Raw genomic sequence first — 24352 nt, forward strand, 5'->3', positions numbered from 1 at the left:
AATTATAATTCAGGTCTTGCAAGTTATGTGTTAGTGGCTCCATGTTACAATAAAGCTTCACCCACCACTTTGGAAATAATACTGTATCATTCCACATGAAGGCCATGTTTACACTTACCGGGTATCGACGCTGCTGCGATGTATGCAGCGGGGGTTGACAACTGCAGAGCACTCTCTGGTCAACTCCAGTACTCCACCGGAATGAAAAGAGTAAGGTATGTCGATGAGAGAGCATCTCCCATTGATGCAATGCAGTAAGTCAACCTAAGCTATGTCAACTCCAGCTACGTTACTCAGGTAGCTGGAGTAACGCTAACTTAGGCTGACTTACCCCGGTACTGTAGACAAGGCCTAACATCCTCACTGCAGTAACACTAATTTAGAATGCAGTGTTTTATATAAATTCTATAGAATACCTGTGAGGGGGTGTCCGCCTCACACTCACCCTGAAGGGATTAATGGAGGCCAGATGAGCTAATTAACCCATTAGGCTGAAGGCTGAGAGGAAAGCCATAATTAGGGAAAGCTCACCTGTTTGGGAACAGGTGGGACTTCTATAAAGCCAGGGAGCTGATAGCAGAAAGGGGCTGTAGGGAGACAATCTGCAGTCACTCCCTGGGAGAAGGGAGGTGTGACAGGGGACTAGAGAGACAAGTAGTCCACATAGTAGGGAGGAGAGGCCAGCAAACCCCAGATAGGGGAGAATGCAGGAGTGAGAAGCAGACCAGGGAGTAAGAAGCAAGGCTGGGGACTGAACAGGACTTATCTGCATGTGGTTGAGTCCCTGGGCTGGAACCCAGACTAGAGGGCTGGCCTGGGTTCCCCTATCTGCCACTGGGGAAGTGGCACTGGCAGGGCAGTGAACTGTAAAACTGTTGGGGTCACTGTGGGAGTGACAGAGACTGTGAAGGACTATATCCCGGAAGTGAGGAACGCTGAGTGACCTGGCTGGAGAGCCAAGTCATGAAGAGGTCGCTGCGGTCCATGGAGTAGGGAGAGGGGCTGCAAACCAGAGAGATATGGAGTGATGGCGTAAAACCAGAGAAAGGGGTGTCAACCTCATAAGCTTATCCACAGAGCGGCCATGAAGAGATGCCAGCCTAGCAGTGAGTAGAGCACCCTGTGACAATAGCATACTTAAAAAATATAAAAGGATGCATTCCCCTATGGTCATATGAAGAGTATAACAAGAAATTATGTCAGGAAGACCCTGCTGAGTAAACTCAAGGAGTCCTCTTAATGTCATGCTAAACAGCCATGTGAAATGTCTTAGGGCAGCCCTTGCCTGGAGTGCCCTCTTGCAGAAGGATTCAGCATGACAGGCATGCCTGCCTCAGTTTCCTATTTCAGAGTCCCTAGTAACTCCATGCAAGCTCTCTTGACACAATAAGACATTGTGCAAATGGCCCAAAACATAAAGTCTCAAACTCATATAGTTCATTTCTCACCCCAGTGCAAACAGCCATTAAGATCACCCAACACCTCGTGCCATGATGCCCCAGGTATCATACACTGGCACCTTCGACCACACCGAGACTCTGGCAATCCTCCCCTGTCCTGGTACCAGTAAAGCCACCCCAGCCCTTCCTACTGGAGTGTCACCCCACTCTTCCCAGTGGGAACCCCCACAGCCTCTCTTCTGGGAGTGCATCTTTACCAGGGGATCATCACTCACTCTCTTTGGCCCTCTCAAGGTTCTTCTGGGTCCAGCTCTTTGGCCTGGGAGACATCAGCAGGTAAGCTCCTGTGCTGCTCTCCTACCTTCGGCTCTCTCTGGCTTACAGCCAGCAAGCATTTCCCTCTGCTGCTCCTCCTGCCTTGAGCCCTGGCTCTCTGGCTTAGGCACAACAGCCATCTAACCCTTCTTGCTGTTCTCCTGCCTTCAGCTTTGTCCCAGCTCCCAAACATACAGTCTCTGGCAGCTCTTACCTGCCCCAACTCTCACTCAGGCAGCTCTTATTCACCAGGTCTCTCCAACAAACTGGGGATGTTTCTGACCTTTTATAACCCCTAGGTCCTACTCTGCCTTCTTAATTGGCCAAATGGGAGCACCTGCTCTGGTACAGGGATGCTGGAGCTACTGCATTCACAGGGGCCAGCCACCCTGTGACAGAAGTCTTCAGAAAAAGAAATGTCTGACTATTTCATACACCTTTATTACCCTTCCTGTTTCCTGAACTTATCTAGCACTAGCCATTTCTGTCTTCTGATAGAATCTCAGTGCCTAAGGCACAAATGATTTTTCTTCTGAAGCTCCTGTTATCTAGGACAGCCTTCCTGTATTAGCACATCTCAATCACTCTATATCTTTTAAACTCTCTTCTCAAAACAACTTTTCCTCCCTTGCCTATTATCTCAGTTTCTCTCGTCCTCTATTATTGTTGACTATGTAGCTCTTCCTTATTATTTGGCTCTGTTATTATAGATTTAACTCTAAAGTTATTTATTATTTAATTATATGAGGTATTTCAGATTCAGTTTGTATGAAAGCTATTATATACAATAAAGATGTATTGTTTGTATTGAAGATTAAAAAATACAATAAAATGAAGCTGTTGATGTGCAGTGGATTTTATAGCAGTTTATCTGCCCTATGGATGAATTTATTTAAAAAAAAAAAAAAAAGTTTTTCAGACTCAGGGAACCTTTTTTTTGTCCACCCGCCTCAGAAATGACAGAGAGGCTCTTTTATATGAAATGTCCATTCCATCTGAGCTTCTATAGCTTTATTACGCTATACAGAAAGGTCTTCCAATTCCTGTATGAATAGGTAGGTTGAATATGGAGCCAAGAATTACAGCCACAGAAAATATGAATAAAGAAGGGTTTGATTCATCTGAAATAACCCACAGCATTCTGGATTGTGGAAACTGTCAGATAATTTCAGAAAAATTGAGTCCTTAACAAAAATATTCCCATTTTAATTATTAACATTCTTATTTCTTATCTGAAGTGCTGCTCTCAATTGCATATGTTGCATTTGTTTCACATGTGAAACCCCCATTGACATTAATATACATTAGAGATAAGCAGTGGAGATCAGAGAGAAGAATTTTTCCCTTAATTTTTAAGTTTTTTTTTATTATTATTAAAAATATTGTCATAAATCTCATAAACCTTTCTCCTTTCTAGGTCAATACACAAATATAACTGGGAAAATTTAGATAGGCACATGTTTTCCCAAACACCTGTCACAAAATTCAGAGTTCAGGGAAACATGAAAAATAAACAACGGGATGTTGTAGTATGTATTAGAATGCATTGTGTCAATATATTACAATGATATATTGTTCCACTTAAAATGCCAGCCACTTCCATTCACAGCAACCATTATGCACACAACTAACACATAACTGCAGCTTTGTACTGTTACTAATACAGATAAAACCTATTTTCTTATAAAAGCTTTCTAAACACAAGAATATTCTGATACAAAATGGAAACAGGCTACATATTCTCTCTTGGGGATTCCCTGGATATGGGAGAGTCACCAAGAAGAAATGGGAGTAGAAGGGACCATTAAAAAAAAATGATGGAGCTCTTTATTTCACTTTTATTTAAAATGTAATATGCACAGGCCACTTTCAATTACTAGAGCTGTTTTTATCTAAAACAGGTTAAAAGAAGCATCATATTTTTAATACAGAAAAACATGCTTTCTTCAACAATACCCATGAAGTGCTCAGCATGCTCATCTCCCATTCACTTCAATGGGAATTGAAAGTGGTCAGCTTTTTGTGGAAGGTGTTCAGAGTCAGCACCACACAGGATTGTGCCATTTCTATTGTTGGTGCCATTTAAATTTTTAGGTCTGTCATTACTTATTACTTTTACAAAGATCAGAAATCCTATCACCGTCAGGTTGGTGCACAGCTGGTTTGTAAACTGTAACCTGTATTTAGAAGAGTGACTGAAAATATGATTTCAAGAACCTTCCGAAGGCTGTGTGTGTTATTCCAAAGAGAGCTGGCTAGCCAGATAAGAAGTCTCACAAAATGGCAGATCCAAAGGGTAGTCTTGAAAGGAGTAGCCTTACAGGTCTGCTGTAATGAAAATAATTTTGAACTTCTTTCAAGAGGCACTCCTGTCTCCTATTTTCTTTATTACATTTTGTGAATTGTCTTTACTTCTTACATGAGGAAGCCTGTTTGGAATATTAAAGTTCCAATCCTTACAATGGCCCAGATCTCTCAGTTAAATGCACAATCTCTCTTGAAACTGTTGAAAAGTAGGTGATTAATGTCCTGTGTATTCAAAATCTCTTTCTAAATCACCTGGTCACCATAACTTTTTAAAAAATCACTCTTGCATTTGAAGAAGTGAGGTTCTTACCCACGAAAGCTTATGCTCCCAATACTTCTGTTAGTCTTAAAGGTGCCACAGGACCCTCTGTTGCTTTTTACAGATTCAGACTAACACGGCTACCCCTCTGATACTAAAAAATCACTGTTTCAGTGCAATGGCATTAGAATGCTTGAGCTTGCCCTGATGCTCTGCTATGCGCCTATTAACAATCAGATACTGTCTGTAGTGCCATGTATTAGGGATAATGGTGCTCAGATAGTGAAATGAACAAAACTGGGTGTGGAATATTTTTTATAATCTTTGCAATACTAGACAGATGTGATGCTTTCTTGGGGTGCTGGGACTATGGGTGACCTTGTTAGCCCCTGCCTCCAGTGTGAAGGAGTCTATCTTGTGGTAGATGGGTGTCAGCTCCAGTACAATACCAGTACAATACTTTCCACCACTCAAGCACTCTACTCAATCCTATCCTGGCCTTGCAGGTTAGCATTAGGTGCAGCCCAATCTTCGAGCCCCTTTGGACAGCATTCTTCTGCAGTATCCAGCCTCTGTCACTGGAGAAATCACCAAGTCCTCTGCCTACAACACCAGCCTTTAATATTACAGCACTGAGATGAATTTACAGTAAAACCAAGAATAAACTTATTAATAAAAACCAGAAATTTAAGAGATACTAAGCAAAGGTAATCAAAACAGAAATGGTTACAAATAAAAAAAAATGTATAACACACTTCTAAGAGACAACATTATAACCTTAGCACGCTCCAATCTCTGTCTACAGCAGTTTTTCTCACTTACAGCCAATTCTTAGTGTCACCAACCAACATGGCTGGGGATCTATCATTCATGGATGCAAAGAGCGCTGACCTCTTTGTTCCCTCAGTGTTGGGTAACAAAAGGGTTCCTTCCCCTGCTTCTTATAGTTCAGAAAAATTTTGAAATATATTCTTTTGATGCGTACACCCAGACAAAAATTTCCCCAACTAGTATGCAGACACAATGCTACCTATGCTGTTTCTTCTCACACTCCTCTTAATTTGCTCCTCCTGTTTTGATTGGATGTAAATAAACTTCCCATTGTCTCTGGCTTCACCACGATCAGGTTACATTAGCAACAGGGAGATAACCACCGGCCCTCCTGTCTGGAAGCATCATATCAGTAAGTATCTATAATTTCTCATATAGTGTTAATACATACATTTCACAATGATATTAATGACCAGTGTGTAACTGGCTTCCATTTGATCGATCGTACAACATTCTTTATAGATAAACTCTATGACAGCAGTGTGTCAGGCGTAGTGAGTTTGTCAGGCCTGCAAGAGTTGCTGACACAGCGCAGTGAATCACCAACGGGCCTCTGTGTCACAACATAGGGCAAAATAAAATATTAACCAAAAGCAGAATAAAATGGATATGAACATAATTTAATGTTCACATTTCCAAGAAAACATCAAATTTGTATTATACAAAATTATAAAAACTGAAACTGTTAAAGAAGAATTTCCTTTTGAAAAGTATAAAAAATGCAACACTAACTTCAACAGGCTCCCTTATACATACTTCAGATAGAGGAAATTGGTTATTACTTATTTCTGAGTGCATATAACATAAGAACATAAGAACATAAGAAAGGCCGTACTGGGTCAGACCAAAGGTCCATCTAGCCCAGTATCTGTCTACCGACAGTGGCCAATGCCAGGTGCCCCAGAGGGAGTGAATCTAACAGGCAATGATCAAGTGATCTCTCTCCTGCCATCCATCTCCATCCTCTGACGAACAGAGGCTAGGGACACCATTCTTACCCATCCTGGCTAATAGCCATTTATGGACTTAGCCACCATGAATTTATCCAGTCCCCTTTTAAACATTGTTATAGTCCTAGCCTTCACAACCTCCTCAGGTAAGGAGTTCCACAAGTTGACTGTGCGCTGCGTGAAGAAGAACTTCCTTTTATTTGTTTTAAACCTGCTGCCTATTAATTTCTTTTGGTGACCCCTAGTTCTTGTATTATGGGAATAAGTAAATAACTTTTCCTTATCCACTTTCTCAACATCACTCATGATTTTATATACCTCTATCATGTCCCCCCTTAGTCTTCTCTTTTCCAAACTGAAGAGTCCTAGCCTCTTTAATCTTTCCTCATATGGGACCCTCTCTAAACCCTTAATCATTTTAGTTGCTCTTTTCTGAACCTTTTCTAGTGCTAGAATATCTTTTTTGAGGTGAGGAGACCACATCTGTACACAGTATTCGAGATGTGGGCGAACCATGGATTTATATAAGGGCAATAATATATTCTCAGTCTTATTCTCTATCCCCTTTTTAATGATTCCTAACATCCTGTTTGCTTTTTTGACCGCCTCTGCACACTGCGTGGACATCTTTAGAGAACTATCCACGATGACGCCAAGATCTTTTTCCTGACTCGTTGTAGCTAAATTAGCCCCCATCATGTTGTATGTATAGTTGGGGTTATTTTTTCCAATGTGCATTACTTTACATTTATCCACATTAAATTTCATTTGCCATTCATATGAGGGATGCCATATAAATGTCACAACATTATCATATCCCCAAAATACTGTTTACTTTAGTAAAATCAAGTCAACATACTTGTATAATCTCAATTATACTTGAGTATAATCTCAATTATAGTTATTACACTGAAACCAAGGAATGCTGGTACAAAGAGGATGGCTTCAAAGTTCAACTGATCAACGTCATGAAACCATCCCTCCCTCTATTCATGAAATCACTCGTCTTTTTTAAAATCCTTCTATTTCACTCATGTGGATAAATGGAATGATAAGCTTGGTCCCATCTAGTGTATTACAGGATGTAAAAATTGTGAGAGCGCTACAATTTTGCTTTATGTACAGGTTTTTACTCTCTAGTTCCCAATCTTGCTACTCTGGTATCCTTTTCACCAGCATTCCAAGAAAGTAATCTAGTATTGTTCTAAATCAGTGATAGATTATGCCATCACCTCACATATTACAGGCTCACTTTTGTCTCCAGTCACCACATTCTTGATAAGAGGCGAATTACACATACCTTCTACTAACAATATTTTTAATGTGAATGTTCAGAAGTTCTATCCATGAGAATAATTAATTTTAAGTGATTGAAGGATCAGAAAAAATTGATCAAACATGCCAAAGTGTCAAATTAATATTCAGTACTCATGCTAAGCAAAAGTGGCGTAAACGGCAAACGTATTTGAGAGAGAAACAAGATTACTATATTAGAAACTATTCTTGAACCCACTAGGTGTGCAATGCAAGAATGAACAATGTAACAGTTTCAGTAACAACGACTCACTAAGAACTCCTTACTGTGTCGGTGTTTCTTCCATATCCTGTAAATAAAGGAAGTCTCTCAAAAATAACATACGAATAGTAGTACTTTATAACTTTATTCAAATCTGAATGTCAAAACTGAGTGAGACACCTTTTTTTAAAATGAAAGCTGAGATCTTCACCATACATTTGCCCCTCTTTAAAAGTCCACTACAAGCAGCCTAGCAGAGGAGTCTGACATTCCTAGTTCACCAATGAAAACTTCCCTGATATGCCTTTTTCCAACGTAAAGTTTGCCACGTGCTCTAGTTCGCATCAAGAATTTTTAGATAAACGTTACTGAAGTTTCTAGGACAAGCTGCTGTTGAGATAGGATGTACGTAAAAAGAAGCATTAGAACACTTTTTAAAACATGATTCAACTATTTATTCTAAATCCCATATTTTAAAAAGAGTTTATCGAAATCACCTCAAGTTTGGCCACCAAATACACATGCAAAGTCTATTCTATAGGAAGGGGCTGTGGGGGGAGGGCGGTGGGTCCAAAAGCCCCTTACCACACTCTCTGGTGTTGGCAGTGTGTGATGCCCTCCAGCCAAGACCTGCAGAGAAGCAAAGGGGGGTGCGGAGGAAGTGGCTGACCTCCACCATCAGAGGCATGGCTGCATGCTATAGGGATGCAGGAGCGACCTTCCATCTGGCACACTGCCCTTCCAGGTTCACTCCTCATGTGGAGATGAGGGGAGAGGGGCTGCTTGCCCTGGAGCCTGTTCTGTTCCAGTCCTATCTGCCTCACGGAAGGAAGAAAGCCGAGACAACCCCACCCAATGGGGCTGTGAGGGAAACTGTGTCCTGCCCACAGAGCTGGCCAAGCTCCCCAATGAGACACTCAGTAAAGGGGGTGGAGCAGAAGACAATCTCCCCAAAAATCAAATGCAGCCCTGGAGCACAGCTGGGAATTACACAGACAAATTATCGAACCCATGTGTTAGTCTAAAAATTTGAAATAAAGTTTGCAATTTCCCTCAGAAAAGCTCTGCAGCTGGGAGGTCTGGCTGAGCTGCTGGCTGCTGAAGGGGCGGGGAACCTAGGGGATGTGATAGATACTATGGACACATGGAATATCTAAAGACTATTGTATCAACTTTAGAAATGCGATATATATTTTTATGGGCTAGGGATTTAAAGCGTTTCCTGTATAAACTAATAATCACTAAGGGATAATTAATGCAAATCCTCGGGCAACTAACTAATCTGGAGAAGACTCACGTCCTGAGGGAAATTGCATATACTAATTTGACCTAGTTCAAGAGGCCTGACAAACGATAAACTGACATCTACATTAAGTGACCACGCTGATGTAGGACGAGAGGTCATTCTCCCCCAATCCAAGAACTGACATGAGACTGTGATCCAGAGAGACAGGCCTTCTGAGAGGACTTGAAGTACTCTGAAACCTTCCAGGGTTTCCACAGGAAAGATGGGTGACACCTACTAAGCGAGGCATGCACGTAAGCTATTTATTGTTTTCTAGATATGTTTAATAATAATAATCACAATTAAGAAATACATTCTTGAATCATGCAGCGTGAGCACAGATGGGTATAGACTCATGGTGGAAGAAATATAGCATATCTGTAGCATTTTAAAGGATATGCTTCCAAGGAAAACATTTACATTTTTCATTGATAAAATTTTTCGATAAGGGGCAAAAATGCACTTTACAAGGTTCCATTAAGTGTCACTTCACTCAAACAATGTTACCTTAATTTCTTCCTTTGGGCCCCCATACACTGAACTGATAGCTGGAGTAGAGGCAAGGTATAAAAACTGTTTACAAAATAATATATATTCGATAATAGTTGCGGCCTGTGTAATGTGCCTACTCTGTAAATAAATAGGGGACTCCAGGCTCTTAAGTTTTCAAGCCATTTATGACGACTTAAATGTAAAAAACTTAAATTGTTATAATATGACAGTACAAATACAAAATAATGTAATATGAGAGTACAAAGCAGTGATGTTTCATTCAATCTGTTGGTATTTTAGCCTGTACAAAAGAGAAAAGATTGCATAGTGGCTGAATGTAAAATATACGTGATATTGTTCTAATCTGCACAAAACACGACCAGATAACAGAGCTTCTACCCTCAAAAACCTGCTACCTTATCTTCTTTCAAATATCTCCTTAACTCATTTTTGCTGTGATGCCTATAGAACACTGACAGCCTGATAATGACTGCACCAAAACTAAAGTGGGCCCGATTTTGTCTGGGGCTTAGCCAAAGAAGGGCAGCTCTGCTTTTTTGCGGGAGGAATGGGGGAGGAGGTCAATAACTGCTGTAAAAAAGGTGCTCGGTGCTCAGCTTTGCAGCAGTGACTCACCCTCCCCCCCCCCCCCCCCCCCCGGGTGAGTGTGATCTGAACCACACAGCGGATGGGGACATGGATGGCAGAGGTGGTATCCAGCCTTCCAGCCTGGCAAGGGGTGGCAGTTGCAGGGGCCACAGCCAGGTGCAGGACAGTGCTCAACCAGTCACTCAGTTGGTTCACCTGAGGGGGACAGGAGTGAGGCTATCGGGGTAGTAAATACTCTGGGCCCAGGAGTGGGAGGTCCAGAAGCCTGGGCAGACCCACCTAGGGGTGGCACCTTCAGTGATGGTATTACATAGCTGCTGCAAACTAATTTGCATTTACTACAGCAGCTTCAGGCAGCTAGGTGTGCAGGGTCTGCACAGGGCCCAGTATGGGCTCAAGTTTGGGCAGCAGGACAGGGGCAGGCCCCCGGCAAGGGTAGCAAAGCCCATGTTGGGAATGAAGCCCCTGGGCACATGGGAACACATCGGCCATCAGGGCAGGTAATCTCATGGGACAGAGTAGAGACTCCTGAGGGGGTCTGTGGGGGAGCAGGGCTCTGCGGAACTCCCTCCATGCAGTCCTGAGTGTGGTTATGCCGGGGTGGCTGACTCGATGGGAGTTCACCTACTCAGTACAACTAAATATAAAATCCTTAGAGGCGAATACGTGGATATATTATCCCTATTGCACAGGGAGGTGTTGACAGACAGTAAACATGGGCAAGGCAAGCAAAACAGCGACCTGCCCAAGGGTGCCTAGAACATGGGAAAATTGGGAAGCTGCCTTCCTCATCTATGCAGGTGTGATAGTATAGGCCTACCCAGAGAGGAGCCCTGCGTTGGTTAAGTATATGGATCTAATTAGGCGGGCACACAATATGTTTAGGGGCATGTCCTGGTTTAATTATGATGAGCAGTTTCAATTAAAGGCAGCAACGCAAACTGGGATAAGGTGGGACATACCTCATCACACACTGTGGTTGGAGTGGATGACACCAAGAGCGCCAGGAGTTCACACAGACAGTGGTTTGTTCATACCGCAACAAGCTCGGGAGGGGCCCCAGGCACATAATAGTATTTGCTGGGCATTTAATGATGGTGGTTGTTTTCACAACCCCTGTAGATACAGGCATGTTTGCGAGACATGTTTTGGGACCCATTCAGCCCGTTCTTACCAGAGTGGAAAGGGAAGATCATTGGGAGGAAACAGGAATGGGGGTGGCGCAAGCATCAACCGCAGGGGTGGAACAGGGTCTGGAACACAGAGCACAAGCTGGGGCTGGGGACAAGTGGCGGGTGGAGCAATGGGCACGGGCTCCAACGCCAGTTAGGCCGGATGTGTTAAGGGTTCTCGTATTGGATTACCCTAACAGGGCAGATGGGGCATATTTGTGGGAGGGGTTTACAGCAGGATTTCGGATCCCTTTTGTGAGAAATAGAATTCATTTGATGTCAACAAATTTTAAGTCAGTAACTGGGATGGGACATATTGTTCAAAAAAAGATTGCACAAGAATCAAAGGAGGGCAGGATAGCTGGGCCACTTAATCAATTGCCTATCGCACATTTGAGAGTTTCCCCCCTGGGGTTGGTCCCCAAGAAGACCCCAGGGACATACCAATTAATTCATCGCCTGTCATACCCACAAGGTGGCTCTGTTAATGAAAAGGCTATGCCCATGGGCTGTTCAGTATCCTGTCCAGCTTTTGAGAAATTCAGTACAATGTTGCACTGGGCAGTGGTGCGGACAGCGGGACTAGACCAAGTGGTGCATTACTTGGATGATTTTGTTCGCAGGGAGAGCTGGGTCAAATGACTGTGTTCACCTGTTGGACACATTTCAGGCCCTGGCTAAAGAGTTGGGGGTACCTCTAGCGGAGGAGAAAACAGAAGGCCCTTCCACTACATTGACCTACGTGGGCATTGAGCTGGACACCAGGGAGGGCGTATCTTGGCTCCCTCAGCATAAGCTTCAGGAGCTATCGGGGTTGCTCCAGAGAGCACTGGGGGCTAGAAAACTCAGGCTGCGGGAACTGCAATCTATTTCGGGGCACCTGAACTTTGCTTGCAGGGTTGTGGCCCGTGGGCAGACATTTTGTGCCCAGCTGGCAGCGGCAACGGCAATGGCTGGCATAGCCAGGCCACACCGTTACATACCAGTCACTAGAGAGATGAAGGAAAACTTTGGGGTGTGGGAAAGTTTTCTGAGTTGATTTAATGGGGTATCATTGTAGAGGGAGGAATGGTTATTACAAAGGGGGTTAAAAATCCACTCAGATGTGGCAGGGGGCACAGGTTTTGGGGTGTTTTATCAAGGCAAATGGTGTGCACAAAAATGGCCCGCCGCCTGGACATAAAAAGGGATTGTGCGTGACATGACCTTCTTGGAATTTTTCCCCATTTTAGTTGCGGTGGTGATTTGGGGATCGGAGCTGGGTAATAAAAGGGTGTGCTTCTGGTGCGACAACATGGCAGTGTGTAGGGAGCCAGGGTGGCTGCCCTCCGAACCTGAGGGTAAAGGGCCGCTCTCTCAGCCTGAGTGGGCGGGGCCAGGCCAAGCTCGCTCCACCCCCCGGAAGGGAAGGGGTGGAACAGGAAGTATAAAGGGCGGGGCCCTTAGCTCAGTCAGGGCAGCACCAGGGAGGGAGGCAGACGCAGACCGCGGGCTGCTCCCTTCAGACCCTGCTGCCATGCCAGGGGAGGCCCTGGACCAGTGGGAACCTCACCTGGAGGAAGGACTGGGGCTGCCAGGACTGCCCGCTGCCGAGTACCCAGAGGGACTGGAGGAGCCGGAGGGGGAGCTGGAGCTGCCAGCAGCCGAGGACCGGGAGGAGCTGGAGGAGCCCGAGCCCGAGGGGGAGCTGGAGCTGCCAACAGCGGACTACGCCGATGCACTGGCGGAACCAGAGGGATTCGGACGAGCAATCGGGTAGGAAGTAGCCCAGGGACAGAGCTGCACAGTGGTGAGTCTATGTAGCGGGAGGACCCCGCTGACCCAGTGGTGGGACCCTCGTTCTGCCACTGTCAGGGCCCTGGGCTGGAACGCAGTGGTGTAGGGTGGGCCTGTGTTCCCCTACCCGGCCGACCCATGCCGGGACCTTTGCCAGCGCTCCCCTGCCTGAGGGGCGCGCTATTGACCTTTGCCGGCGCTCCCCTGCCTGAGGGGCGCGCTATTGACCTTTGCCGGCGCTCCCCTGCCTGAGGGGCGCGCTATTGACCTTTGCCGGTGCTCCCCTGCCTGAGGGGCGCGCTGTTGACCTTTGCCGGCGCTCCCCTGCCTGAGGGGCGCGCTACAGACACTGGTTGGCGTCCTTCCCGCCGCTAATTCCCCAGTGGCAGAGGCGTGACCCAGGTCGGCCAGTGACGTCGTAGCTCCCCACCGCCCCCTAGCGGGTAGGTGGACCGACACCGACCACACAGTGGTACAGGTTATCAATCGCCAAACTTCCAGATTGCACAGGGTTATGAAGTTGGTAAGGGCGTTTGTTCTACAATGCTTAACCTTCAACATCTGTTTTTCTTCAAAGCACATGCCGGGCATGGATGATGGCATAGCAGACGCCTTGTCTCGTTTCCAGTTTGACAGATTTCGTAAACTTGCACCAGGGGCTAGCAGTGAACTGAGCAGATGCCACTGGCTCTCTGGAACCTTGGAATGTGATGTGGTCGGCAAAATGGAGATTTTTGGCTCCAGCTTACAAGTTGTTTATTTTGTTTTCTTTTCAGGAGTCTTGTCAATTCCAGGATCCAGAGAATGGGTCGCTTATGCGGCCCTCTGTGGAGGGCGGTTGTTGCAGTACTGGGTCGAGGACAATGCAGCTGCTGGTGCCCCTTGAGGATCACACATGGGACAATGGGTTCTTTTTCCCCAGTAGGGCTGCTAGGCAACAGGCCATTTGGAGATGTCTGGAAACCCGGCGGGGTTGGGGGGGAGGCAGCCAAGCAAATTGCTGGCGCCTCCTTGTGGCGGATGTTCAGAGCATGTACTCCACAGGGAGGGTAGCCAGTGACCAGATAAATGGCCTGGTAAAGGACTTAAAAGGAGGTACGGGATAATGGAACAGAAGGGAGGGGGTTGGGGACTCCTATGATTGGTACAGCTGGGAGCCAACCCCCACCCCGTTCTCGTAGCTCTCCTTAACCCTCTTATGAGGGTGGTGGATGGTAAGGTCCAAGCCATGGCTCGGCTGGGGGACCTGGATGGAAACAAAGGGGGGCTGGTGGAAGCCCCAGAGAATTGATTTGAATAAGCATGGATTTGCCTGCACTGAACACTTTATCTGCCGGGTAGTCCCAGTCATCTATATAATAAAGTTACAGCCTGATTAAAACCCATAATAAGTCGCCTGTCCTTCTTGCAGTGTACCCAGACAACAGGCAGACAGTACTTTGTGCACACGGCTGGTCTTTACAAAAACATGCTCATGTTATTTTTACCTCATGCTCCCTCTTCCTGCCCCCACCAGTTTGCTCGTCTACTACTCCTGTCTCATGTTGAGGTAAGTCAGACTGTAAACTCTTTGGGGCAGGGACTGTCTTTTTACTATGTTGGTAGAACTTCTAGCACAGTGCCCTTCTTCCCCCTAATTCCTGACTGGGGCCTCCAGGCATTACTGTAATACAAATAAAGAAATAAATTGTTTAATCAGAATTACAGTTAGTCGCACCAGCACCATCAGTTTTTCATTTCAAAGGCCTTATAAATGTATGCTGTCGGCTTTTTATTGGCAGAATGCATGGATACTCTACTAGCCCTAGTTGTCAAGGGACTCAGACTCCCTTCTGCGTTCAGTGTCAAGACAGAGTTCTTGAATTTGAAGTCCTATAAGAGACTCACTTCACAAGGATTGCTGTAGAAAAGCAAAATGGAAGTTCACAAGCAGCTAAATTAATGGTTAGCAAACCACTGTCAATGCCTTAATTTATTACACTTCATCATTGTCTACAACTACATAAATACTGTAGAAAGCAGTTTGAAGACAGGCCTGCTAATGCTGAGAATAAAAACAGATATGTAAATATGGAGTAATACAGAATAAATTATCACCCAAAGTGATCAACAGGCATAAAGATGAAAATTAATTTTTTATGCCTTTTCTATTCTTTGTATGTTACTTGAGATAATACATTTTATAATTTGAAAGAGCAAAATGACATCCCTGCCTCCCTAATTCTAAACTAATTATAAGACTACCAGTGTAGGAAAAATGATCAAGAGGTAATGAACACAAAGTGCCAAATTATGGTTTTGGATGTGAAGCGATGCAAAGAAAAGGATTTCAAAATAAACAATCACAAATATACATATAAGTGCAATCAACTGGAAAAAACGGTCTCCAGGAAATATGGTTAAAGTTCATTACAAGGGAGGTTCAATAACTGTTTAAAAACAATAAATTATTAGAGAAAATTGCCAGTAAGAAAAGTTCTATCATACACTTAACTGAATATGATTTTATAAACTGGAAAGCATTTTTTAAAATTAATTCTGCTGTCAAATATATTTGACTTAGATTCATACAACGCTTCAATATTTTAAAGCCATTTATATTATATATAAATGACTAAATAATTAGCCATGTGTTTGTGAATGTAATGTATTTATTAAGAACCCTGTTAAACTTTGCGGATCAAAACAAGGTAAAGAGGATGCCCCGCAATTCTAAACAAAATCCTTTCTAGTTAAAGCACAAAGAAAGATCAACATCTAAAAACAAAAGGTGTCAAGTCTTGCTAAGGTCTTAAAGATGGATATTCTACATTTGCTTCGTGTCTATAAAACATATTGAATAGGAAGATTGTCCTCATGATGATCAAAGCCTGTTTCAGTGGTCAAAAAGTCAAAACATAATTGGCTGAAGCTGAATCTTGCTATGGTCAGTGTAGAAAGACAGAGAAGTGGCACTGCCCCATGTATCCTCTACTGCTGGAGTTCTGCTGTCCCAATCCAGATTTTATGGGGTAACTAAGGGAAGCACTGTGGAGTGCACTGTGCCACTGTTCTAAAAAGAAACACTACTGTGTATCCCCTTCCAGTGTTTGCTGCTGATGGCAGCATATCGATAAGCCCCTTCTACCCCAGTTGTCAGATCACTGTGATTTGTGGTTGGGTCGACCACCCAGTGCAGTCTTGAGCACTAGATAAATAAACTACCCTGCTGCTTTTGTGATGGGGACGGGGCAGCCTATGCCTTCTTTCCCCACCTATGGCATCAGTGGGTAGTATCTAGTTCACTGCATACTTCAGACAGTAGTGTTTCCAATACAGTATAAACTATTACTGCCCTAGTACGTGTTTGCAGTTCCATTGAGTTCAATGGGAGCCTCGTGTGAACATCTGAGGTTCTGGGTCAATCCAAAATTTTACGTATTTTACCAAAAAAAGGAACTACCAAATTTTGTATTTTTAACATTTGGCTTGTATGTTGTCAGTTTATTAAATTTTCTCTGTTTTGTTCATTTAGATTCTGAGCTCTTTGGGACAGGGACTGTCTCATACTCTGCATTTCTACAGAGCCTATCATAATGGGAACTCAATTCTGATTGAGCCCGCTAGGCGCTACCTTAACACAAATAATAAATAACAACAACAACATATGCTATACCCCACCATTCACCACATAAATAATAGAAGTCCCTGTTCAGTATCAAAGCACACGTTTTGGTGCCTGTGGGACAAAGGATGTGCTCAGACACAAGGTGGAGGAATCCAGGAACATGCTAGTGCATGTAGCACGTTCTACTTAAAGATGACACCTTATGCAGCATATGCACGTTTGTGAGTCACATTAACTACCATGGAAGGATAGTGTGCATATGTAACCCATGCTTGCTTGGTGGGGCACTCTGTCTCCCTCTAGAGGCACCTAGCCCACCTAGAGATTGATGAGTCTGCTATAGCCACATGGCTTTTAGCTCATGCCGTAGAGGCTCATACACTAAGCTTCAGAAGTCCTGGGTTCAATTCCACCCGCCGGTGACCAGGCTCTATCGGTGTTACAAGGGGGGCTCGTCCGGGATATCAACTGGGAAGTCTCTGAAGCTCAGGGCGCCTTCCTAAGCTAGGGGAAGTATGTAACCCATGCCTAGTTGGTGGGGCACTCTGTCTCCCTCTGGTGGCACCTCGCCCAGCTAGAGATTGATGAGTCTGCTACAGTCTTGGCTAAGAGTAGTGTGGTTTTTAGCTCATGCAGTAGAGACTCATGCATTTAACTCTAGAGGTTCCAGATTCAATCCCGCCCACTGACAATCGGGGTATGTTGGCGTTACACATACATGCAAGGCAAGGGACAACCCAATGGCAGTACAAAACCTGTGTCAACAGTGGGAGAGGGGGCTGCTTTGGGATATGAATGGGCTAGAACAATGGGGTGGTTGTTCACTCTGGTTATTAGGCCTACAAAGCTTCAGTCTCAATGTAATCTTCCTGTCATGCCTCTGCCCAGATCAACGTAATTGCTGGCCCTGCCTCCAAGAGAGAATAGTGTGGCCGAATGGAACAGCCCATGAACCGTGAGTCTTCTTCTGGTAAATCTAGACTGTAAGGTATTTGAGGTTGGGGCTGGATTTTAATTCCTATTTGTACAACACCGAGCACAAAGGGGGTCTTTACTGAGATTGGGAAAGCCCAAGTGCTACTGTAATACAAAATTATTATTAATTTTTGTACCATAGTAGCACCTCCAAGCCTTAGAGTCCCCCATTGTGCTAGGCACATATATAACAAAAAGATGATTCATATTTGTAAGAATCTAGGATGAGATTTTCACCCCAGCTCCAGCCCCTATGACTGGGTCTAACTAGAGAAGAATTCTTTTGACACAGGAGCCGAGGAAGACAGCCTACTGTCTTCTGAGGACCCCACACAAACTCACTGTAAAAGTCATGCTGGGGTGGGACTGGGAGGGGTTTGTTGCAAATGCCAGGAGCCAGAGATGCAGTGCTATGTGCCATGGAGATTTTGGGCAGTACAGGTGCCCCTGTAAACTGGGGAGAGGCTACTGTCACATAGGCAGCCCTCCAGGAGTGTCTAAGCTATGCTGGGACCTCTGCAGCACTCGGAGCAGTTCAGAATTAGGAGGATGCAAATGTGACTTAAAGTCACCTTAGGAACCTCCCACAACTCCCTAGGCAGAGTACAGACTCTCCCCTCTACAAACTAAGGCCTTACGTATATGACAAAAGGCAGCAGATGGATACAAACAGATATGGGAAAAACAGTGAGAGAAAAATACATACAAACAAAAATAAAATAATAAAAAAGTCTCTCCCATTCACACCTCTTTATGTACAAAGAAAAATATCTGGGGAAAACCTTATCAATATATCTTTAATTTTACCCCTGTCTTTATTTCAGAGCTCATATCTGAGATATTCTTCACGATAAAATAGAGAAAAAAGCTATTATCTAAATAAGGACCAGTGCAAATGGATAAATAGGACTTGTGCTTCTAAGATAGGTTCATTTGCAAATCGCTCCCTACAATAAACTTAAGAAGGCTAATTCAGAAAAAAAATGTTGCTATTTATTCATAATATTCATCATAGTAAATCCCAAAGGGATGTGGTCTCTTTGCAAATCAAGTGCCAACTGGATCAATTTCTGGCATACAGCTTAAAGTGATTGGGTTATATATTTAGTTTATATCCACCAAAGCATTTGAGGCCCATGTGATTGCCAGCTGTGTAGCTATGTAACACCGACAGATCCCGGTCATCGGTGGGTGGGATCGAACCTGGAGCTAAATGCATGAGCTAAAAGCCACATGGCTTTTAGCTAAGGCTGTAGAGCAGACTCATTAATCTCTCTCTCTCTCTCTCTAAATGGTCTCAGTGCCACTAGATGGGGCAGAATATCACACCCAGGAGGTGTGTGAGTTACATACTTTTCCTAGCTGAAGAAGCGCATCCCAAGCTTCAGAGACTTCTCAGTTGAAATCCCGGACGAGCCCCCACTTGTAACGCTGACAGACTCCGGTCGTCGGCAGGCGGGATTGAACCTGGGACCTACTGCATGAACTAAGCCATATGGCTAAATTTGTAGAGCAGACTCATTAATCTCTCTCTCTCTAAGCGATCTCAGTACCACTAGATGGGACAGAACACCACACCCAGAAGGTGTGTGGGTTACAGCAGCATTCCTTGGTACACATGCTTCAGAATTTGTTGGTCTTCCGTTGTAACAATACATCTATACCAAGAAAGCCACCAAAATTGAACCAGTGCTGATAGAGGTGATTGCTGGGTTTGGCTTAGAACAGCCTCATTTTTTATCTTGTCCTGTCAGTTGATATGGTGCAACTGAAGAAGCCAACAAGAATCTAAAATGTCAACCTGGTGTTCTTCAGCCTTCCTTAATGCCCATGTTTCACTTATGTTCAATAGCACTGGTTTAACTGGGGTTCTATAATTTCCCATTTCCCAGCAAGCTTGATGTCCTAATGTCTCCACAGAGACTGCTGATGGGCTGAAACATTTGTCATTTACTGGATTCCATTTTTGCTGTATTTGTAATACCTAAAGACGGTACTCTCTTTCTGTAGAACTTCTGGTACTGAATGCTGGTGTTATGAAAGCATGCTAAATTTACACACTTTTGGAATGGTGCAACTTAGATAAATACTAATGATGATATTTGATATTAAAAGGCCCTGGTCTCTATTTCTCTCTACACTGCTGTACAAAAAGAAGCAGAAATACAGTAAAAGGTTTGTCGTGGCTTCTTGAGGACTGAAATAGTTTGGGCTTTGGTTTTGTTAGAAGCTCGCATTGTACCACAATGAAACAACTGGAATGAGCATTAAGTGTCAGTGAATACTGCCGGTGTCTCTTTTATTGGGAGTGGAAATTTTCTTGATCCTTTTCTTGATCCATTTGAGGCTTCTTTCTGGCAAATAGATTAAGACATAGCTCTCCACAAAGGCAGGAACTTTCCAAGTGGTAAGGTAAGTTCTTAAATAACAATAGACCTGAAATAAACAATATCAGACAAACAGCAAGTTGCCATACAACAACTTTGTAAGTCTTCAGCCTTTCTCATTTATTCAAATAGTGAGCTGTTTTTTTTGCATCTTAATCTACTTCCCAGCAGGAAGAAACTGAACCACAGAAATGGAACATAACTATTAGATTATTCAGTCTTTCCCCCCTCACCCACCATCAATTGAAGTGTGCTCTTTAATGTACACTTATCAGTTTAAATCCAGTTTAAGTTTTTAAACATTTTACTTTATTTATTTAGATTTTTTTCAATTGTGTCTACTGAATTCTCTACATGCACTAAAAAGATTACATGCTGAATTAATAATCAAAATGTATCAATACGATAGTAGAAAAATAGACCTCCCAAAAAATCTGCCCAACCCCAGAATTAATTCCACCACATCATTCATCAATTCCCTAAGCAATCCTAAACCTCTGAAAAGTCTGGGGAGACAAATGGATCTCACTGCATGTACTGAGGTCACTACATCTGGACTGTGGTAGACTAGGAGGGCAGGAAAGGGGAAAATAAATTTCAAATCAGAAGACCCTTCACACCAAGAATGACCTGCTCCCAGGCCACTCCAATTTAAACCAGGAGACACTTTAGCTCAAAATATTCAGATGATCAGAACTGCTGCTTTATCACAGAGAGAAAGAAAGGCAGTTTCTCAAGTAGCTAGGACTCAAAACCTTTAGGACTTCATATGTCAAATTAACACTGCAGTCATCACCTAAGCACACATCACACTGAGAGCTTACAGCCTCAGGAGTCAAAAGCCTGCATGGATGGTGTCTTTAAAGAATGCACTCTGTGTGAAATCCTATTTAATAGGCAAAGTGCCACAGTCTGTAGTAGCTGCAGTTTCCAAACGGTGTGAGGATGTAGCCCTATTAAACAATGCAGTAAATGTACTTTTTGAGGTGACAAAGTCACAGACAGCCTTGATGAGGTCCATACCTCTTCCCCATTAAAAAAAAAGAGGCAACCTTCTTATGAAGTGCAATTGTTAAAAGCATGCTTGGCAGACTACTCGGAAGCAGCTGGATATCCAACAGCTACCCTAGATTATAAACCCAAGCAAGAAACGGTCAGCATAAACCCTCACTCAGCATGCCAATATATTTTTTGCCATTTTCCCCAGTTTCTTCCATCTTGTAAGTATTACCTCAGGGCCACCTGGGTTGAGTCTGTAGAAAGAACTGCTTAAATATGTGTCACCTGGTCACCCTCTTCTAGCAATACCCCATATGCTTTATCTCTACTAATTAGATATGAAATCTTAATTGAAATACTGCTAGCAGTTCATAATTAAACAATATTTTCAGGACAAACACAAACACTGTAGAAGAGAGCAAACCTCCAGTTCATCACAAAATTCTTATACTCTAGACTCAGTTTTCCACAGCACAAGTAAAATTTTACATAACCAATAAGAAATAAGATTATCATTAACATTTACATACATTTCACACACAAAAATTAACACATCAACACATTGCAAACGCAAGTAATCCTAACACAAGTGAACTGGGGAAAAACAGAGACACTATATTAAGTCTCTATTTCACTGCATTTTAGCTTTTTTGACTGATGCTGAAAACATCTGTTCAATGTGCAGTGGCAGCCAAAAATGCTAACAGAATGTTAGGAAAGGGATAGATAATGAGACAGAAAATATCATAATGACACTATATAAATCCCTGGAAATACTTCTTCACACGACAGTCAACCTGTGGAACTCGTTGTCAGGGGATATTGTGAAAGCCAAAAGTATAACTGGGTTAAAAAAACAATTAGATAAGTTCATGGAGGACAGGTCCATCAATGGCTATTAGCCAACATGGTCAGGGACACAACCCCATGCTCTGGGTGACCCTAAACCTCTGACTGCCAGAACTTGGACTCAATAATTGCCTTGTTCTGTTCATTCCCTCTGAAGCATCTGGAACTGGCTGCTGACAGAAGACAGATGGACTAGATGGACAATTGTCCTGACACATTATGGTAATTCTTATGTTCTTATGTCTATTCCTGTAACATTAAATGAAAGCACATGGTCAAGTGTTCAAGGGCTACATAAATGGCCTCAATACAGAGGTATTTCTCAGTATCTAGTCTCCTTTTAACTTCAGAATCCATCTTGTTGTTGCTTCTCTTATCTTGTCTAGCAATTTCATAGCATTATTTTGTCCTTATATGTTTAAAAGTGTTCACTACAGGTAATGTAAAGATTGTTTGGTACCAAACTGCCTCTGCCATTCCCTCTTCCCAAGCAGACCTGTACCATGGTTGAGTCCTTTATTTTACTCTCTCTGATTTATTTGGAGAGATCTGGAAAGAAACGTAAACTGGATCGTCCTCCTTCCCCCAAACAGTTTGCTTCATTTTACCATTCTGTGCTTAAAATTCTTTCCCAGGCTTTTACCTCTGACAAAATTATGTAAGGTATCTCCATCTTCCATCTGCACAATATTACAGAGGGAAGAAATATTTCTATGTACAACAAATCCTCATAAATCTAAATAAAAAGACACAGCTAGTCACTTTTCATCAGAGCCAAGACAATCTGGATTCCCTACCTTTAGGAATCTCTAGAATCCTAAAGATATGGGGTCTAATCAGATTTTCTAAATGTTCTAAACAGTGTTCTATAACAACATGTTATAAAGACACTACAAAAGTTTCCCAATTACTTAGAAATCTAGGTCCCTAATTATTTGTAAGAGATCCTATTCCAGCTAAAATATGTGCTGCAAAACTATTACTGGACTATTCAAGATCATAAAAAGGTAAATAAAATGCACTTGCTGGTTAAATGTACAGAAGGCTAGTTGCATAATATGGGCTACTCATATCTGGAAGATTAGGAATTATAACATTAGGTCAAGTGAAATAATTCTTAAAAGACAAACCTACTATTATCATGGAAGTAAAATACAGGCTGTTGTACTACAGATTTTTATGTTTTACCTTTTGAGAACTGTTGACATTTTGAAACCTCATTGAAATTTATATCATAATCTGAAACAGACTAGAAATTTCATAATAAACTCAACACTGATGTAACAATAAACTTTTTAGGATTTCCTTTGTACTCACCAAGGGCTCTGCCATGATGATGCGAATTTTGCGCTCAGCCTGAGTCGTAAAGTTAACAAATAAGCTCTTCAGGACATATTCGCCTGGTTTACTGTCTGGGTCAACACTGATGGGCAACATGGCTGGAGGTCCCTTTTCCCTTTGTGTGCCAGAAACAGGTGGAACTGGTGGTTTGATGTATCCGTTACCAACTGGAGAGGCTGAAATGTACAAGAAATATGTTTACTTTTGGCAACACCTGCATGTTTTAGTTTTCTAAGACTAGTCCAGTTTCTTATCAGTGAAACAAAGCAACAGATTAGATAATACTTAGTCCTGCTCTGAGTGCACTAGATGACCTCTCAAAGTCCCTTCCTGTTCTATGATTCTATGATCATCAGGCCAACATACTATGTACAAATAAATATTGAAAGTGTGCACTTGTTGAACAAAAATGTGAAAATTTATACTAGGTTCTGTGGTCTATACATGATCTAGATTGTCACAAGAAACTGTAGATGACATCTTATATCTTATGACTGGGTACAGTTTACTTTTCATGTTCCACTCTGTACTGTCTTTTACATGATGAGACTTGCCATCACTCAGCACTCTTAATAACGCTCCAGTTTCTCATCACCTTATCTTCCATGCAAGATCACTATTGCTCAATTGTCAACTATTCTCTTTATTGTTATTCAAAATGCTCAACTCCCACAGACGTCAGGAGTATAACTCTTTGTGTGTGTTAAAAACAGAATATAGAGCACCTGATTTTCCTCTCACTTATAAATCAGGAGTAAGTCCAGTGAGTTTCACCAGTATAAACCATATGCGAAAAGAGTCAGGCCCCAAATATTTTCTCTGATACTGAACATCTATTATTTTATCAGTTTACCTGAAAGGACAAAACGCTGTTGTTTTATTAACATTATTTATCAACCTCATAAGCATGATGACAATGTGCATTGTATTTAGCTCTGCTTCTGTTTCTTATAACAAACCTGAAGAGAAATAAAAGCAAATGCCAATACTGTTTTTCTATTCATGAGAACCCTAAACTTAAATTCCCAAACTTATGCCAGAAGAGGCTTAGTCCTCTATACGGAAAAAGTGACATGTTTGATCATGTGGTGTGATGCTGGCTGCATCCCCTGCTGTTCACTTTCCAGTTGGTATAAGAAGTGGTATTATGAGCAGCTCTCGATGGAGCAGATCACCTGCCACTCCTGCTGCAATTCATGTGTCAGAATATCTTAGAGCAGCTGTGGGGGCAGACAGATTAAAAAATGATAAAATGTACAAGGCTGATACTTCCCAATCTTGC

The 24352-nt window shown here is 42.9% G+C and overlaps 1 protein-coding gene across 2 annotated transcripts in view; it reads right to left on the reverse strand.

The window, feature by feature from the left end:
* The window catches only part of FRY (FRY microtubule binding protein), a 297837-nt gene that overhangs the window by 213171 nt on the left and 60314 nt on the right, over positions 1–24352 (reverse strand). For both annotated transcript variants that reach the window (XM_065403807.1, XM_065403815.1), the window contains exon 2: positions 23047–23246. In XM_065403807.1, the coding sequence (XP_065259879.1) occupies positions 23047–23246 (200 nt within the window). The remainder of the gene's footprint in view (positions 1–23046; positions 23247–24352) is intronic.

The sequence above is a fragment of the Emys orbicularis genome, chromosome 1, assembly GCF_028017835.1.
Source record: "Emys orbicularis isolate rEmyOrb1 chromosome 1, rEmyOrb1.hap1, whole genome shotgun sequence".
In the NCBI taxonomy this organism is placed as follows: domain Eukaryota; kingdom Metazoa; phylum Chordata; order Testudines; family Emydidae; genus Emys; species Emys orbicularis.